At 42.5% G+C, this 20,116-nt stretch overlaps 1 protein-coding gene and 1 long non-coding RNA gene across 5 annotated transcripts in view; both read left to right on the top strand.

Annotated features, from left to right (window-relative positions):
• The first annotated feature begins 7,029 nt into the window (after positions 1–7,029).
• On the top strand, positions 7,030–10,416 carry LOC108349962 (uncharacterized). The gene is made up of 3 exons (XR_015674164.1): positions 7,030–7,258; positions 8,016–8,186; positions 9,105–10,416. It is a non-coding gene; the product is annotated as an uncharacterized LOC108349962 (long non-coding RNA).
• Positions 10,417–16,346: 5,930 nt separating this feature from the next.
• Slc1a3 (solute carrier family 1 member 3) overlaps positions 16,347–20,116 on the top strand; it is a 75,139-nt gene continuing 71,369 nt past the window's right edge. For 2 of the 4 annotated variants that reach the window (NM_001289943.1, NM_001289942.1), the window contains 2 exon segments: positions 16,358–16,531; positions 18,070–18,347. In NM_001289943.1, the coding sequence (NP_001276872.1) occupies positions 18,167–18,347 (181 nt within the window). In that variant the 5' untranslated portion in view covers positions 16,358–16,531; positions 18,070–18,166. 4 annotated transcript variants of the gene reach the window in all.

Raw genomic sequence — 20,116 nt, 5'->3', positions numbered from 1 at the left:
ATAAAAAAAGGTGATGTAGCTCTTCAGCGAGTTAAGCAATGAAGCTAGATTCTTTTTTTTAATCAGTAAAATCAAAATAAATCCATTCTTCTTCTTCAACCTCCTGCTAATACACAGTTAAGATCAATTCGCTGTATTATGTGCCACAGAACATAAATTGGGGGATAATGTCTAAGTCTTGGGGCTCCATAGGGCCATGTTTTAGGATAAGGATTGACCACCCAGAGGAATGGATGTGTTAGGGGGAATACTGCTGCGCTGGTCAGTTTGAGCACAGCCAAATCCCATGAAAGAGGTGAGGAGTGGGCGGATGTTGGGTGATAGATAACTCGTGAATAATTTTCATTTCAGGTTCACCAAGCCACAGTGAACATTGGGTCTTTTCTTTCAGACTTGGGGTCCATATATATAATCTCATGGATAACTTTATGAGGATGAAGGTAGCAGTAGGTGACCAGCACAGTATCACGCAGACAGTCAGATCATAGACTGGATTCCAAGAAAGATAAATGATGCTGTTTTGAGACTGGACCAGCAGAAGAGTCAAACTCTTAGGGAAAACTAAGCATTCAATGTCCACGGTAACAGTCATTATTTGTAAAGCTCTTCAAGGAAGAAAAGCAATGTAAACTGATGACTACGCATTTATTAAGCAACCTTGGAAATCCTTACCAAGTATTAGAATACATCAGCTAATTATAAATACAAGCTTATTTGTGAAATGTATTTGAGAGTTTACGGTTGAGGATTTAGCTCAGTGGTAGAGCGCTTGCCTAGCAAGCGCAAGGCCCTGGGTTCGGTCCTCAGCTCTGGAAAAAAGGAAAAAAAAAAGTAAATGTTGTCTGAGAGTTTATGTGAGCATATATGCATATGTGTGTGTACCAGTACATATGTCCGTGTGCACATATGGAAGCTGCAGGGTGTCACTTTCTATCATTCTCCACTTACTCCTTTTAGGCAGGGTCTCATCCTGCACCTGAGACCCACATTTTCTCAGTCAGAAGCCAGAAAATCCCAGTGTCATCCTGTTTCTATTCACTTAGAAATGGGGTTTCAGGTACTAGTGGGAAAGTCCCACTTGTCATGTTGGTTCTGGAATCTAAACTGTAGTCCTCCTTATTGCAAAGCAAACACTCTTTCCCAAAGAGCCATCTCTCTAGTCCATGTGTTCACATTAAATAGTGATGGTGATGATGATGATGATGATGATGATGATGATGATGATGATGATGCAACAATAGCCAAGACAGTTGTGAAGAACAGAACCATCAGGTCTTTACGTTATAAAGCTATAAAGATTAAAACTATTAGTATTCATATAGTGACTATGCAAACAGACCAGTGGGTTTGATTAGAAAGTCCCTGAATAGACCTACATATAGTAGAAATGTACTAATTCAAGTGAAGCCTGTTGATTAAATTGTTTTAGGTAAGTCATCTAAAAAGATAAATAAGAGGGTTGGAGAGATGGCTCAGTGGTTAAGAGCACGACTGCTCTTCCAGAGGTCATGAGTTCAATTCCCAGCAACCATATGGTAGCTCAGAACCATCTGTAATGAGATCTGATGCCCTCTTCTGGTGTGTCTGTAGACTGCTACAGTATACCCACATACATGAGATAGATAAATCTTTAAAAAATATATAGAATAAAATAAATATATTCATACTTTACTTTTAGGGCAAGATAATTCCAGTTATTATAAACAATTAAGTCAAAAAATAAAGTACTAACATAAAAAGAAAAATCATTGACCCGTTCTTATAAAGGTCTGGAAAAAAGGTTTTCAGAGGACTATAAAAATTCTCAGAATAAATTATAAATGTAAAGATTGATCATTTTCCCCTACATAAAAATGAAAACTAAAAATAACAAAACCCACAGAAATCACAATAAAATCAATGGACAGGCTGAATACACACTAGAAACAAATCACAGACAAAACACAAACATTTCTTATTACATGAAGCTTCTAAAAATAAGACCATTAACTCAATAGATAAGCACACAGAAGACATGTCACAGACAAGTGTCCACAGAGTCAGAAGGTGCTAAGCATGCTGCCAGTGGGTAAAGCCATCAACAATCTTCCCAGCTGTGAACTGTGTGTTACAACACCCATACCAGACAAGCTGTGCCTTAGTGTAATAGTGCCATGGATATTGAGGGAGAGGGTGTAACCAACTGCTTTCTGATTAGATGTGAGTCACATTCCATAGGAGGGAATTCATGACTGGTATTATGGACCTGGGTCAAATCTTATGGCTGGGGAGAACCTACTACCGATGCTTCACGAACTTATGTAATCAAACTGCCTCCCAGTGTCTGCATAGGCTATAACCATGGAATAATGCTGCTCTATGCCTTGGTCAGAGAAGTTTCTTTTGCGGTGGGTGAGAAGTAACGAAGGGATTCTCAGCTGATCAAACGGCTGAGAACAGATGACTCTTGAGTGCTGAACCCTAAGTCACCTACATCGAGGACACATCTGCATCACCTCTGCCAAGGATCCCAGAATATCATTATCTTGGTTACTTTTCTCTTGTTGTGACAAAACACTATGACCAAGGAAATGTATAGAAAAGAGCATTTAATGGGGGCATGGAGATTCAGAGGGTGAGTCCATGAGCATCATAACAACTGGCAAGCCGGCATGGCATTGAAGCAGTAGCTGAGAGCTTATGTCTGACCTGGAAGCATGAAACAGACAGAAAACTAACTGGGAATGGCCTGGGTTTCTGAAACCTCAAAGCCTGCCTCCTGGTGATACAACTCCTCCCACAAAGCCACACCTCCTAATCCTTCCCAAACAATTCCACCAACTGCAGAACCAAGTATTCAAACACTATCCTATGGAAGCCATTCTCAATCACACCATCACAATCACAGAAAAGAAAGGGAAAAATGTAAAGCCAGAGGATGAAGAGAGGTGCTATGAGAGGCCGCGTTCTGCATATGATATAGCTGTTGTGATTCTGAGCACACAACTGCTACGACTATGAACACAAGGCCTGCAGAAGACTTTTATCATGGATGGGGGAGGGGCACACAAAGCTCACCTCTCCCTAGGAAGCTATTGGCAGCTACTGGTTGGGAAGGGAGTCATTTTCTTCAATGCTGTATCTACTGCTCCAGTAAATAGATCCCTACACATGCTCATATAAACAACCCTAATTAAAGTCAGTGAGATACACGTGTGTACACACGTGCATACATACTAAAGCAGAGAAGGGACCAGCTGCAAAGAGTGTCTGAAGGAAAGAGAAGAAAAGAGAGTGAAGTAGAGGTTAAGTAGACTGCAACTTGTTGTATACATGCGTGAATTGTTAAAAATGATTTTAAAACAAGATACAGCGTAGAATAGCTTCTAAAGCTATCATACACTGCTTAGTGTCCTTTATCAGGGAGATAAGTAAATAAAACTAAACACAAAATAACTCACAGAGGAAACAGCAGTATCAATATATGATTTTAGGAGTATAAATCAGTAACTTTACTGAGAATAATTGAACTACATCAGTCAAACTTTTCATGGGCACACGTCTTTTGACCACAAAATTGTCCTACTAGAACTGCTTCCTACTAATGTGTTTGCGTGTGTCTAGAACAACATAAGCATATAGTATTGTCTACCACAATTTGCATAATAGAAAAAGACTGGAAACATCTGAATGTCTTATTAGCGAGCTGTCTTAGTTAGGGTTTCTATTGCTGTAAAAACACACCATGACCACGGCAGCTCTTATAAAAGGCTGGCATACAAGTCAGAGGTTTAGTCCTTTATTGTCATGGCATGAAATATGGCGGCATGCAGGCAGATATGGTGTTGAGAGTTCTACATTTGGATCCAAAGGCAGCAGAAAGAGACAATGCCATATGCTAGACTAAGCATTTGATAGCCCCTCCCCCAGTAACACACTTTCTCTGACAAGGCCACACCTCCTAATAGTGCCATTCCCTAGGGACCTGGCTGGGGGGGGGGGGTCATTTTTATTCAGATCACTTAATGATTGCTACTACGTAGCATATGACATATGGTAAGCAGGTGAGAGAAGTGCTTCCCAATCAGCACTGGTACAATCTCAAATAGTCATTCAGATGCACAAAGAATATACGTTTATAGTCAGAAAGCTCCTTAGCCTGTCTGCTGCATCGCCCCCCTCAAGACCAATGGAATCCCTTCTCTCATCATAATAAAATGCATATTAGTATAAAATGAAACACAAAAGAGCACAGATAGACCCATTCTCCTTCAAATACAGGTGTGCATTTTGTACCTTTTAAATTGTATTTTTAATTATGTGTATATGTATGTGTGCGTGCATGTGGGTGGGTGTGCATTCGGCTGTCCCAGAAAGCTAGCAGCATCAGATACCCTAGAACTGGAGTTAAAGCTGTCTGTGAGCCACGTGGTGGGGATGCTAAGAATCAAGCTAAGGTTCTCTGGAAGAGCAACGAGTGTCTTAAGCATGGTGCCATCTCTCCGACCCAATGCTTTGCTGTAACCCAATGCACAGAGGTAGCATCAAGTCTAAGGAGCACTCTGAAACAGTGGCAAGCCTAAAAGACCTTGGAAATTCCTGGAGTAATCAAAAGATAATGTGAGGGTAGCTGTGGTTTTCAGTGGATGACCAAGTCCAGAAACCAATGTGATCCGTTTCCTCCATCCAACAAGGAAGGAATATGCTGGATTTTATTAGAAGGTTCATAAATAAACTTGCAATGTCTTTCCCACCCAAGTCCACAGACCCACATGTTCTAGCTGTATAGTTGGACGGCTTCTGTGATACCAATGTTCCAGGGAAAGATCTTAACATAAATCTAGAAATGGCAAATTGCAAAATGCAAACTGCAATCAACTTATCAATCAGATAATTAGATAAAAACACAAAACCCTTAGGCGCGAACTTATCTCTCAAATATAGGATTCCAAGGCTTCTACTTGGCAGTCCCTCATGTGACACATCACATGACCAGAGGCCCAAAACAATGGGCAACATTGGAAATGAACACATTATCTCCAACCATTGCTTCGAGAAAACAATTCAAAGGTTTGGGTGGTGTGATTGTATTTTGTTGGTTTATTTTCTTTAACTTATTTATTTATTTCATGTATGTGAGTACACTGCAGATGACTTCAGAAAAGGGCATCAGATCCCATTACAGATGGTTGTGAGTCACCATGTGGTTGCTAGGAATTGAACTCAGAGCCTCTGGAAGAGCAGTCAGTGCTCTTAACCGCTGAGCCATGTCTCCAGCCCATGTGATTACATTCTTATCAGGCGTGTTTCTACAATCCGGAAGAGGGATAAAAGAAACTACCAGGGTGTCTGAAACCAAACCTAGCACACTCTTTGGTTGTTCTGAGCTCGGGAAACATCTGAGACTCTGGCATTTTAAGTTCTTTCAAAGTTAGTATCAGTTTTCCTTCCTGACTGCCCTGTCCTCTTCCACTGCCTCTGTATCTTTGGTCTCTGTAGACCCAGGTGAGGACCCAGCCCCATTTTATCTGTTCTTTGGCAATGTTTGCATCCCATTAAACCTCTATGGATATGCTGATAAACCAAACCTAATCTCCAGCCAAGCCTCTCTCCTGAATTCTTTCTTCCCTATCTACAGACTACCCGACTTCCCAGTCTGGTTGCCTTGTTTGAACTTCCTGACCGCACCCTGCATAACCCTCTCTCTGTCTCCCCCAAATCAGTAAAAGTAGATTCCTCCAGTTGCTCCCGCCAGAAATCCTTTGATACGATCCTTTTAGAGCCAATAAATGCTTACGAAAATTTGGCAGCAACGTGAAGCCGAATTACAGAGACCCAGCAAGGTATTATAGCAGTTTTTGAAGTTTCCTGGTAAACTTGCCCGTGCAATGTTCAAATAACTCCACTTCACTTCCCGATTTTTCCATTCCATTTATGAACTGTCTCAAATGCCAGACATTCTCGTGCTTTCTTGGCACGTCTACGCAGAGCCTCAAATTCCATGTGAGTGACAAGTCCCAGATGTAGAACGCCAAGCCTCGTCTCTCTAGAAGGTCATTGCCACCTGGATGTCTCCATGAGGAGACGTGAGAGAACCCAAAACAGGGATGCTCATGAGAGCTCTCTGCTTCTGTCCATTTTGGTTAAAGCCAGGCCTGAAACCTCAACTTCACCGTTAGAGAGTCTTCTTCAAACCCATTGTCCGACGCGGAGGCAATGAATTCTGTCCAGCCAGAGTGCCACACACTGAGGACTTGTAGATCTGTGATGGGATTTTGTTTTGTTTTGTGTTCCTAGCAGCTCCTGGTAGCTCCAGATCTGCAGGATTGGCTTCAGTCGTTGTTTGCTTGGGGTTTCGTTTATTTGTAGTTTGTGTTGTTGTTTTTAGATTTTGGAAATGGCATCAGTTTTTTGGTTTTTTCTTTGTTTGTTTGTTTGTTTTTGGTGTTTTGTTTGCTTGCTTGCTTGTTTGTTTGTTTGTTTGTTTGTTTTTGCAGACCTAGTTAACCTGAAACTTGCTAAGGAGACCAGGCTGGCCGTGAACTTGTGGCAATCCTCCGCCTCCCAAGTGCTGACACCACTATGCCCCTGAGTGAACAGTTTCTTGTTAGCCAGTTCTGGAAAGAGTGGAATTTACCTGGAAAAGAGACAAGCAATAGGCAGGTATCTTCTGTGGGCCTCCTTTCCATCCTCCATCCCGCCCAAGTTAACAGGAGCAGCCCCAGGCTATGACACACTGATGCTACTTTTAATCATTAAATTTCTCGAAAGAAGCAGGAGAAAGAGCCCTGGAGGTGTCTGAAACCAGATAGAAGAAAAAGCTTTAAATCCAAACAGACTTTAGGGAAAGACATGAGTCCAAGCAGCCATCTACTTAAAGGGGAAACTGTATTCATGTGTTCAGGATATGAGGGGCAAGATCATTTTAAACCAAGTATTACATCTAAAACACATCGCAGATGACAAAAATCATTGTTCTAGGTGGCATCTTTCCTGCCTGAGTCTGAAATGTGAGTGATTGTCTTGAAAAGTCTATCATTCTCCACACAGGGCTTCTTCTAATGGAACAGGAAAAAAACAAAAAGACAGAACAAAAAACAGAACAAGCCTCGGACCAAAGCCAGGATAGAAGGGGTGAAAGACGGAGACATCCTGGTGTTCAGGGCTGAAGAATCCCCATTTGCTGTCTGACACTGTTCCTTTTTTCCTCCTGGAGGTTGGATGGTGGCTGCTGTTGTGGCAAATGCTGGGCAAAGACTAAAGCTTTCTACAATGTCCGGTCAGTGCAAACCTACCCTTGACCTCCTAATGCTACAAGTGCTACTAGGGAAATAAAGTGTAGTTGCCCTATTTCTTTCTTATTTCCCACCTTTTACTGTTATACATAGTGTAGTCTCTCCTCTCTCTCTCTCTCTCTCTCTCTCTCTCTCTCTCTCTCTCTCTCTCTCTCTCTCTCTCCTCCCCCCACTCCATATGCCTCACATCTTTTCTTTCTTCTTTTGATATATAAACAGAGCACCTTATAGGCTTTCTGCTGGCCTCCCTCTCAACAAAATCTTTGCTCCTGACATTTTTTTTTCCCATCCACTGTTCCTGACTGTGAAAAACTTTCCCATCTTTTGTGCTCCATCTAACACGCTGCCTTTTCTATGAAACCTTTTTCCCCCTCCATGACAAGAATTAATCTTTCTGCTACTTGCTTAGATAATTTTATTTTAGTAAACTAACATTTACTCCATTAACTTGTTTATGAAAATACCCAGTGTTGTGCATGTTAATTAGGTGTCCTGTAACATTTCTATACATTGTGTAACATTTAAATGGGTTAGCTATATTCATTCCTCGAACATGGATTGCTTTTTTGTGGTAAAAACCTTCAAACTCCTTTCTTCTGGGCTTTTGAAATGAGCAATGTTGTTCTTACCTGTATAGCCCTCTAGGGCAGTAATGCCCCAGGAAACTTACTAGTTAATTCTAACCATCGTTCTTCCTCTGCCTTTCTCTCCTTCCTCTTGTTTTCCTTGCTGTGTTTTAAGAACCTCGAGGACTACAAATGTTTCGAGCCCCGAACATCAAATCTTCCATCTACTGCTGTCAGATGTCTTGGGGATTTTCAGAACTCTGAGGATAGTAGTTTCCCAGGGGATCTTATCTCAATGAAGTAAAATTTTGAGGCTCCAATGCTCCTGGACTTTCAGAGGTTTGGGGTAAGTCCCAGCTGCACGTTCAACCAGCTTCGGACCTCAGCAGTTTCTAGTTCTAGGAATCCAAGTTTCTTCATTGCTAAAGTGGGAATAATAGAACTTTGCTAACAATCAGACTGTTGTGACAAGCAAGTGAGGTAAACATCAAGGACTTTGGCACCGTGCCTGGCACAGACGAGACTTAATGAGTGGTGGATATGTTTATGGTTATCACAGTATTCTTAACATTAAACCTCTGTACAGAAACCGAAATATTCTTACCACACGCTAATCTATTTTAAATAAATTGGTCTAGAGAAGAAATTTCCTTAGTCCTGCCAACTCCATCTGACGCAGCTCTGTAAGGAGTAATCGTTTTGTAGGCGTGCTACAAAACAGAAATAGAGTGTGAGTCTCATGTGTAGCTTAAAATGGCTACTAGCTGTTTCAACAGAAGCAAAGAAAACGTGAGATTAATCTCAACATGCATTTTTTTCTCTTAAATTTAACTTGTTCTCAATGAAAGTTGTGTTTAAGAATCACTCTAATCCCAAATCATCTCAGTGTGTCCCATAGAGTGGCTTTTTTCTTTCCCTATTTGGCAGGCTTGACTCTCCATTGCTTTTTCCTACCGTTCTCCAGTCTCACCTGGTGACAGCCATCTTGCCAGGGTGAATGCCCACATGGACAGCTAGCTGTGCCATTAACCTTTTCCTGCTGTTCCCATTAAATATAAAGGACATTTTTTTTCTTCCTTGGAACCTGGACTGCTTTGCTAGTCTGCTGACCCTTCACGTCCTCTCACAACCAGAGCTTCATTCTTTAGGACGGGTGGGGATTGGGCATGATACCTCTGTTGCAAGTCTCTGGAAAGAGGAGGAGACACAGCCCTCCTTGAGTGTGAATGGTGTGCTGAAATGCTTTTCCGGGCTCTTGCTTTAGCAGGAATTCCCAGGAGCCTGAACATCACTTGGCAGCTTCTGCTCCAGCAATGGATGGACCAGGGAAGGATGACGTACTCTGCTCAATCCAGCGCAATAGAATAGTATTATTGCAATATAAAACCAATATAAGTGGTTGTTCATGCAACACCGTGTGTTTGGGAGAAGACTGTTTCAAAACCCAATGTGTGTTCTACTTATAAAGGGAATATCTCAGTTACTGACTGAATTGTAACTATCACTGGGCACCATAACTTCATAGCATTACATGGAAAACTCCTGCCTCATCAAGAAACCCTATGATGTCAGACACCCACACAACGCAACCGGTATTATAGGACAATATGCTTCTCTGAAGATGATTTACATTGAGCTACCAGACTTAGGTTCTGCTCTTGGTATTGCCCTCCACTTGGTTGGGATCATCCTGGGATTTTAACTGGGTCACAAGGCCATAAAACATGATCAGTCTCTCAAACTGATCTGCTTTATTACTAATTTCTCCTATTGCATAAGTGACAAGTCACCTGCATTATTTTACTTCAGAAACTTATTATCTTTCTGTGGTGGGGAGGCAGCTGAATAGGACTCTCCTTCGCATGTTCAATAACCCGGAAGTGAATTGTCTCCCGAAGGCCATATTTCCCTTATGTAACCAACCCACAACACCATTTCTTCCCTACTCTTTCAGTTTAGCACCCATCTTGCAGAAGACGGGACTTTTGCTCAGGAACACAACCTGAGTCTTAAATGTATAACACATGGACTAACTTTATTCTGACCTTAACCCCGGGCCACTGGAACAGCATCCAACCAAGTTATTTCAGCCATCGAGGTTGATTTGTGATCAAGGCCCAGACGGTTTCTACCATCCCCCTGCTTTCTCAGCTCAAAGCTGCATTTTCTGTTGCTTAAAAATTTGCATATTTTCTCAGTGCCTGTTTCTGATTCACAATAAACAATGCTCAGACCTCCTGCCAAAAAAATGTCCAAGCGCGAAATAGTTGCTATAATAGTCGTTTTTGTGATGGCAACTTTGAGCTGTATGCTTTTAAATTATAATTACTTTTTTTTTCCTACAAAAGATGTGTATCTGTCTTGATTGCTGTGATTATGATTCTATACCCACAAACAGTTATAAAAGGCTCATGTCATGGCTGTGCCTCATGAAACCCTTGCTTTTCAGTAAGCATCCTCTGGTGACCGTATTATGCTTGTGTTTAATTTGCGGCTGAGGAACCTAATGAGAAGCTATTAATCATTGAACGTGTATATAAAAATGTGTGTCCCTAAATAAACAGACCAAAGAGGAGATGCAAGCCCATTATTAGCATGGTGAGATTTAGAATTGTAAAAGGGACTTGAAACAAATAATCTAGTCGAATCTAACTTTATGAGTGACACTCAAAATCGGAAAAGGGAACATGCAGTTTCATCATTGAAAACACATCAGGACCAGGAGTCAAGGGACACGAATTCTAAACCCAAACTTGACACTGAAGAGTTATGGCATATGTTGATCTGATTTCCTTGTTTCTCTCTGTTTCCAAACTGCTGTGCAGAATCAACCCACAGACTAGGGGGGTACTTGGCAGAAAGAGTAGTTAACCGAGGGAGGCTTGAGCCAAGCACGTTACCCATTCAGCTAGAGCAGCTTGCTTGAGTGTGTTTTATATGGTGATGATTATCAAAGGAAGACTTCACCTTTTCACTTCTTGAAGGTTGATGTTTACTGATGAGTTTTCCTCGAGGGTTAGAATCATGGGTGGAATGAGAGAGAGAATAAAGCACAGTGAGGGGTAATGAGTAGACATTTATGTCTAAGAGATGAGCAAGCACAAGGGAAGGACAGCTACTCTGCTGGGCCCGGGGCTGGGAAAGGGGCTGGGGAGAGGGGCTTAGAGTTGGATTGCAGAAAGGAAACACAGGTGAAGGATCTTCACTTTCATTTTCTTTACTTTCTTTCCTATTCATTCCTTAATAAAAAAGCTACTGCAGACTTCTCTTGAAAGGAAATGAAAAAGATTAGGAATTGAAGTTCCAAGAACTATTTAGACAGAGCCTCTCTGTACACTATAATCCCGGGGAAATTGCTTAATCTGTACAAATCTGTTTCAACATCTGGGCCCACAGGGCTAGCTATCTTCTTATCACGATCTTATTATCAAGAAGATCAATCTTGATGGTGTCTCAGGGTTTATTGTTGTGAAGAGACGCCATGACCACAGCATCTCTTAGCAAGGAAAACATTTAATTGAGACAGCCTTCCAGGTTCAGAGGTTTAGTCCGTTGTGATAACGGCAGGAAGCATGGTGGTGCACAAGGAGACATGGTGATGGAGAAGGAGCCAAGAGTTCTACACCTAGATAAGCAGGCAGCAGGAAGAAAGAGCCCCTGGGCCCCTGCTAGAGCATCTAAAACTTCAAAGCCGGGGGTTGGGGATTTGGCTCAGTGGTAGAGCGCTTGCCTAGCAACAGCAAGGCCCTGGGTTCGGTCCCCAGCTCGGGGGGGGGGGGGGGGGGGGGGGGGGGACTTCAAAGCCAGTGTCACACTTTCCCCAACAAGGCCACACCTCCTTATAGTGCCACTGTCTCTGAGCCTATGGGAACCATTTTCATGCAAAGCAACACAGGTGGTGTGTATAAAAATACTAACAAAGGGGCAGGAGGAATGGCTCAGAGGTTAAGAACACTTGCTGTTCCTTCAGAGGATCAGAATGGGTTCACAGCACCCACATCAGGTGGCTCACAACTGCCTGTAACTCCAAGTCCAGGGGATCTGATGCCCTCTAGCCTCCACAGCCCCGACATGAACACAAATCAAAAGTAAAAGAAATCAGTTTACTTTTTAAACAACGAACATAGCTAGGAAACCCTGTTTTAAGAATGACTACAATGGTTGACATTTGCTATCTCGTGTTCTTTCCCGGTAAACCAAGACTTCAGTTCTGTAGAAGTCCAGCTTGTGTTGAGCAACTGGGGGAAATGCACTTTATAATATAAGTAATATTAATAGCAACAATGGATCTGTACTACAAAGTAGACTCCCTTTTAGCTTTCTTATAAAAGGAATAAACCCATTGGGTTTTCTTAAAGTCCTGATTTAAGTCCAACTCTTAGCTAGTTTGTAATTTTTTTTAAAAAAGTGATTGGCATAGCTTCCTTTTGGATATCTGTTTTGGGGATTCCTCTTTTGCATTGTCTTCCTTATGTAAGGATTCTCTGGGCTCTCCTTAAAGCCCATAAGAGGTCAAACCTTTAGACTGTGCCAGAGACACGTGCCGTAATAGCAAGGAGTGAGATAGGCCCGAGGCCAAATGGCCTGGAGAGAAAGTATCCCTATGAAGTGGCCATGACTCCTCCTTACTGATGCCTTCAAAGCCGGGATGTGAGCTTCTCCCATTCCTCCATAGAATACCAGTTTTCACGAACGTGAACCTTCTTTTGGTCGTGTTTCCCTTCTCAGCTTCCTAACTCAAGGGCTGCTCATTAAAGGCTTTACATCCTACCTAACATCAACATTACCCCTATGCTCATTTCTCATGGCTCCCACTACGGAAAAGTACAGTTCAAGTTCTTCTTTTGAGAGAATGGAGTTGAGACTGGGTCTGATTGTATGGCCTAGGTCAGCCTGCAACTCACTATGTACCCATTCTAGTTGTAAGCTCTGGGTTATGGTCCTGCCTCAGTGTCCCTGGTCCCAGGACTACATGCAGGAGCCATGACACCTGGCACAGTTCACAGTCTTCAGTGTGATGCTTTGGGACATTCTTGCCTCTTCTCCAGAAGGAATCCCCATCCTACCCATGGTGCCCAACCTTACATCTGCCAGTGGGGGCCCCATGACTGCCCATCCAGCAGGAATCCACACAGCTCCCTCCCTCATCTTGCTCTCAATCTCATTATCGAACTGGCTAATAGGGCTCCCCACAGAACTCCCATAACACTCTCTGGTCTGTTGCATAATGTTTATGGATGTGTGGCTATGAAAGAAACCAACATTTGAATCACAGTGATTACTACATGTTGGTTGACCGAACACATAAATCAACACACACTCTAAACCTATTAACCTCCACACTTAACACAGTTGCATTTTTCTTCAGTCCTCGTATGATTTTTTTTAGAATAAAATCCAGTCAGTTAAAAACACAACCCCCCGAGGTTCACTACAGATATTTCTGGGGTATGTATGTGTACAGCAAAACAAGAGACCATCTACCACACATCTTCTCCTGCTCTCTCTGTCTGGTCTAGTTACGCACTGGGGGTAAGCCAGGTCCTTCCCGTTTCCCTAGAGTTAGATTGTGGGTTCTACAATCCGACAGTCATGTAGATGTGTTAACACTTAAGTCCGTGTTCACTCCTGCTGCCCTACAGGTGACAGGGGTGGGGCTCATTTATGGATGGATTGCTTTTTTCCCTGTCCTCTTTTCCCAGGAGAAAGAGTTTACCTAAACCACAGGTTGTCTTTTCATGCTCAAAATAAAAGAGTTGACCACTTTATTTGCCACACATGTGTGTTTGTGTGGGGGGCTGTTTGCGTTCGTCTGCAACTGTGGTGCCGATGTTTCCAGTATCTAAGTACTAGAAATATAACACAACATTCGGTTCACAATGGTTTTGATCTTTCATTTATTTGGTACTTCTATGAAGGGGGGAGGGAAATCATTTCCAAGTTCAACGGTTCTGCTTAGAGAATAGAGGAGTCCGTGGGAGAAGTACCCAAAACAAATCAGGTTGCCCCCAGGATGTTTCTGCCATATTGCTTTTTTTGTTTTGTTTTGTTTTGTTTTCATTTTAAGTACATGCAGAAGAAGTAATTCCCAATATTTGGCCCAGACCCAGACCTCGCAGTTCATATGAACTCTGAACTGAGACTCGTTGCATCTCATTTTCTCATTAGGTTTTATTACAACCAACAACATTTCCAAGGGAGAATTACTTCCTTTCTCTATGAACGCCAGACTCCTATGCTTTTTGCACAAATTGAAATAGTAAAATAGTTTTAGCCAAGCTTTAGGGATTTAGTAAGGAGCAGAGGTGGGGGGAGGAGAGAAAAAACAAGACAGGCTCTCCTCTGTGCTAACCAGAATGCTTTTTTGGGTGTTTTGTTTGTTTGTTTGCTTGCTTGTTTGGAAGGTGGGCAAGGTGAAGCAGAAGTGTTATTGATTTAAATGTTACACGAAGACGCCACTTAAAATTGTCCTGTTTGCCTTTCGAGTTCCCCTAAAATGCAAATCATACACAGAAAAAGCAAATGGAGCCTATCAGTGACAAAGGAAGGACTCAGGTTGAGATGACAGTCTATGCACATGGAAGGTAGCAGCAGGAAACAAAGGGCTTGGTAAATAAGGGATGCGGCCTCTTAGATTCTATCAGCCAATCTCAAGAGTTGCTTAACGCTCGCTGTTTATCAGGCACAAGGCAAACGCTTGCCCTCAAAGAACTTATCATCGTTCAGCTGAGAAGCCCAGACTGGACACATCTCAGTAGGAAGGGCACAGACCAAGGCAGCATCTAACTAAGTGTTAAGCAATGGCGTGCAGATGGTAAGGGATCTGAGGGACCAGAGGAAAGAAAAGATCACTGAGAGCTGAGGCTGACAAGAGACCGAAGATTGTCATTAAATTATTCGAGCAGTGTAATGTTAGGAAGCTTTTACAATTGCTGCTAATTTGACAGGTCGAGCACTCTTACACACTCAGCACTGCTTTCCAACCAGTAACTGTTCCAAAGCGCATCCATGAAGGATTAAGGCTGGCAGGAAACTTTTTTTTACATTGCTCCCTGGATTTGCTAATGAGGAACAAAATACATATTTTGGTGTTGGATGACAGACAGAAAAACTGAGCAGACTTTGCGTGGGGATTTTAGTGAACCAGCAAATAGAATGAGGGCTGTGATCTTGGGTGTGTTTTCATGTTTCAGATGAGTCATTTTCTTTCACTTCAGCAAGTTTTTAAATTTGAGGAGGGAGGGGTAAGTCACTCTTAATTCATTTTTTTAAAAGATGTATTTATTTATTATATATAAGTACACTGTAACTGTTCAGGCACATCAGAAGAGGGCATCAGATCTCATTACAGATGGTTGTGAGCCACCATGTGGTTGCTGGGATTTGAACTCAGGACCTCTGGAAGAGCAGTCAGAGCTTTTAACCACTGAGCCATCTCTCCAGCCCAACAATTCATTTTTAATTTATAAGTTGTCTATTTGTGCAGTCCATTTTTCTTTTAAGAAAAATGGCAAAGTCTCCTTTAATCCTAGCACTTGGGAGGCAGGGGCAGCTGGATCTTTGAGTTCAAGGCCACCCTGGTCTGCAGAGTGAGTTCCAGGACAACCAGGGCTACGCAGAGAAATCCTGTCTTGAAAAACCCAAAAACAAACAAACACACACACACACACACACACACACACACACACACGGAACAGAAAAGGAGAGAGAGAGAGAGAGAGAGAGAGAGAGAGAGAGAGAGAGAGAGAGAGAGAGAGAGAACTTTTCTAACTCCTGAAAACCGGGATGGGGGCATTCAGCATCCTTTAAACGGAATGGAATAGCAATGGAATAGCGACTTACCTTTGGAAATCATGAGTGTGCATTTGCACTCTTGGTCTTAAAACACAGTTTACTTTACAGTTTGGCAGGGATCCTGTTCTTTTTGTGTTTCTTACCTTTTTTCTGTCCACACAGCAGGCAGCCAGAGAGTCCATCCAATCAGATTTCTTATTTTGGAGTTTTAAACTGTAAAACAGGGGCATGTCTCACCTTGTGTTTTGAGTAACTTTATACAAGTTGAGAGGGTGGCAGTAAGCATTTTCCTCTCTACACTTAATTGTATTCAGGATCCTTGCAAGAAATTTCAGTTACGTCCCCAGTGCTAAAGGGGTGGGGTGCTGCAACAGTTGTATGAGCAGGCAAAAGAACACCCTCTGACGTCCCCTGAAGGGGAGGAAACCTGAAATAAAGTGAGGTAATTAAACGTGGCTTGCAGGATTCTTCCAAACTTTTAAATCCCGACTTCCAGCGTCCATGTGTGTGCGCACTTTAGTTTTCGATTCTTCCAGGTCCTGGTTTTGCACTTCTAATAAAAGTGAACTACGAAAACGTGAACGTGGTCTAAGGAGCAAAACAAAGCCATAGAGCATGCTTCTGTTGTGCCAAGTAATCAATATTCCGGGGAGCTCCGGCTCCCCCCTCCTCCTCCTGCTGTTTTCATTTTCCCACTCCCCCTTTCCCCAGCACAGGCTCCGCCTCTTTTCTTAAGTTGCCTGATAGTAAGTGGCGGTTTCGGAGCACATGCATGTTGTCAGGGCCAGCCTGCCCCTCCGCTCGCCGCTCGCTGAGCTGTTACTCCGAGCTACCTGCTGGGGAAATTCACTTCGACGTAGCCTGGGGTGTCTTCCACCAGTCACAGAATCAGAAAAGGTAAGCGCAGCCTCCTGTAGCCCGCGGGGCTCAGTTTCGCGTCCCACTTTTCTGTTTGCTGAGCGACGGAGTAAAGCTAGCCATATTGGTAGGTAAGGTCCTGTTAGGACTGAGAGCAGCCAGCGTGTGCTAACTATGCAAGCCCAGTCCTCTCTGGGTTTCAAATTCAGTCGGTCAAGGTTGGACGGTGGGGAGTTTTTTTTTTTTTGGGGGGGGGGGGTAGACGGAGGTTAGAGATCTAGAGTAAAACAAGACTGAACTGGTGTACTTTAAGGGGAACTGACGGGTTAAGGACATCAGAACTATTAGTGGAAAAAAAATCTGGACTCTCCTCTCTTACCCCCCTCTTTAAGCTTTTAATCTAGTGTAAGGTACTAACTGCATCGCAAATCTTACTATCAATGACCTCAGCTGCAATTTTATTTAAAAGTCAAAACTATTAAGTCTTTTTTTTTTTTGCACCCTTGGATTTACCGAAAGCCTGCGAGCTACCTCCCCCACAGACGCACACGCTGGCTCCGACTCTGCCAGATACACACGTCCACAGGCGCGGCTGATCATCGCCAAAGACTAGGGGTTAGGATTCATGCACAGCGGCAGGAGGAAGCCCATGACTTCCAGCAAGAAAAATGGTTTAGGCGTTTGTATTTGAATAACCTAAGAGCACTTTAGAGAAACCAGAAACCACACGCTGTAATGTTTGGAATGAAAGCTGGTTTCTCTCCTCATCTGTTCCAAAAATCCTAAATTTCAAAATACGGAGACAGCAGTGAGGGTTTCCTCAGAAGACTCACATGCCTCGTGGGTTTGCCGTGAACACAGATGTTGCTTTATGCTCCTACTTCTAATGATATGAAAATGGATTGTGATATTAGATAATTTATAGATGTGCCCAGGGCCATGTGCTAACTTCACGGAAAAGGTTTCTGTAAAAGCCTCAAATGCATTTCTCCTGTCACCTGGGCACTTGCATTTTATTTTATGGCCGTATTTATTTACAAGTTAATCTGCTCATGTTTCTTTCTTAGTGAAATAAATAAATAAAACCAAAGAGACACACTATATATGCCAATTGCTATATGTCTCTACTATCTCTGGGTTTTTTTTGTTTGTTTGTTTTTTTTTTTGGACGTAGTTATGTCTTCAATCACATACAAGACATGAGTTCTCAAGTGGAATTTTCTGTCTGTTTAGTTCAACCGGGTACTTAATGAGTGTGTGGGTTGTGCAAGGCACTTGGCTAGGCTCTGGGGACAGAGTGGGAATGAGGGTGCTTGGCCTCATCCAACTCTGAAGAACCCCTTACTCATTGAGGGGAAAGAGCAAACTGGAAATGGAACACAACCTTTCACTTATCTATTCTAATTGTATGTTTATTTCGTACACCCAGTCCAGTAAAATACAATCTAGCCTGATATCGTAGCTCTTTCGGTCTTTTAATTCTCCGTGCCGTTAACTCACCGCCTGCCCTCCTGGGAACCAGTGCTGACTGCTCAGAGCAGGAGGCTGTAACTTTGTCCCTTTCTACTCCACTCTAGTTGTCCTCTCTAACACCAAAGAGGAGATTTCGCTTTCTGGGGACAAGTTCAAGACACTGAAGTGCAAGGCTGTGGTAAATTCCTGGAAAGATAAAATATGACAAAAAGCAACGGAGAAGAGCCCAGGATGGGAAGCAGGATGGAAAGATTCCAGCAAGGGGTGCGCAAGCGGACGCTCCTGGCCAAGAAGAAAGTTCAGAACATCACCAAGGAGGATGTGAAGAGCTACCTGTTTCGGAATGCCTTTGTGCTACTCACCGTCAGCGCTGTCATTGTGGGTGAGTCATTTGACCAAAACCAAAACGACAAAAGCCGGTGTCCTGTTTCTGCACGATGTTTGAATGCCCAGGAGCAGTTATCAGATAGACTGATTGTAGCTATTCAAACTCCTCTGCATTTGAAGAGTTGGGTTTTCTCTTTGTTTTGTTTGTTTGTTTTGTTTTTTCCCTCTCCAGAAAAACAAAAACAAACAAACAAAAAGCCCCAAACATTTCTTGGGAGCCATATATGGTAAATACACAACAATCAGAAAGAATTGTTGGTGAGCATCATGGGCATCCATTGAGTATGTGCAGAAGAGAAATGAGATGAATGCTCTCCCATGCCGAGTGACGATAAGAGAGTGATAATTGAATCACTAGGTAGGCTAGACTTGGCCAAATGTTATCATTGTACAATGCCCTTGCTACGTAAAACTGATTTATACAAGAGGCCCAAGTTGAATCGTGGGCCTCTAATAATAATTGAATCCTTAGTGTGGCTGGAAGCTGAGTATCGTTGCTTAAAAATGGAAGTCAAATCTGTCCTGTGTTTGGACGCTCCCATGCAGTGACTGGGGAAGGTAAACTGGGAGATTGCAAACACAGGTCTCTTTCATTCATTGCCTCATGAAGCCTGCCACAGCTAGCTACGTCATTTCCAAAATATTTCAGTCCCTTACTAATTTAGCATGGTCGACAGCATTCTATATTAATATAACCTTCGCTTGCTCGGTTTACAACTATTTGAAGTCTTAGTTTATTGCTTAACGGACAACACAGATCTTACCTTAAAATACTGTTGACGAAAACTAAGTCTCTGGGATTTTTTGATCCAACCAGTGTAGACAACCTTAGGCTGGAAACATATAAACTAATAAGTTCTAAAATAAATTTCTACCAACTTGACACCAAAAGGCATTCATGTAAAATTTTTCTCACTCCAAGATATCCATAAAGTTCAAAGAATTAATGGCTTCATTAAAAAAAAATCAAGAAACTTGTGTAACATATGGATATAACTTTGTCAAGAAGCTTGACTTTATGAATGACAAGGAGAAATACAGCAGGAGAGAAAAATGTGTCATAGACTTTAGATTTATTCCATTTTAACACCATTGGCTCTTGTAGTTGTCGATTAATGAGTTGGCCATTCGTTACAGAAAAACTCAAAGGTGACATGTCCTGATTTTCTTTAAGGATTCTTTATTTATTTAGTGCACTGTCACTGTCTTCAGACACACCAGAAGAGAGCTTCAGATCTCATTACAGATGGTTATGAGCCACCATGTGGTTGCTGGGAATTGAACTCAGGACCTCTGGAAGAGCAGTCAGTGATATTCTTAATCACTGAGCCATTTCTCTGGCCTGACATGTCCTGATTAAGCCAGAGAAAATAATAGCTTTCTTCAGTAGGTTCCCAGCTTTGAATCCATTCCAGGAAAAAGAGTTTCAACACGGTCGTTTTCCTGGGAGTCAATGCAAAATTGGCATGTTCTTGCTTCATTTTATGCCCTGAATCACAGCTATTGCCAAGCCAAGAGATAGCATAATACTCACAGTATTTACGTAAGACAAGTCCGACTACCTTCTCCGAGGGTTTTGTGTGCTCTCACTTGTGATGGTGGGTATGATACTACAGACCCCCTCCTCTTACGGATGGAACTGCTCACAAAGAGATCAAGTAGCTTGCCCAAAGTCACTATGCTGGAGAAGAGAAGCAATGCCAGTCTGGTGCCAAACGCTGTTCTAACAGAAGAGCCATCTTGCCCTTGCCCTGTTGACTGCTG

The sequence above is a fragment of the Rattus norvegicus genome, chromosome 2 (genome assembly GCF_021556685.1).
Source record: "Rattus norvegicus strain SHRSP/BbbUtx chromosome 2, alternate assembly SHRSP_T2T, whole genome shotgun sequence".
Taxonomy (NCBI): Eukaryota; Metazoa; Chordata; class Mammalia; order Rodentia; family Muridae; genus Rattus; species Rattus norvegicus.
This window is presented reverse-complemented; position numbering and strand designations above follow the sequence as displayed.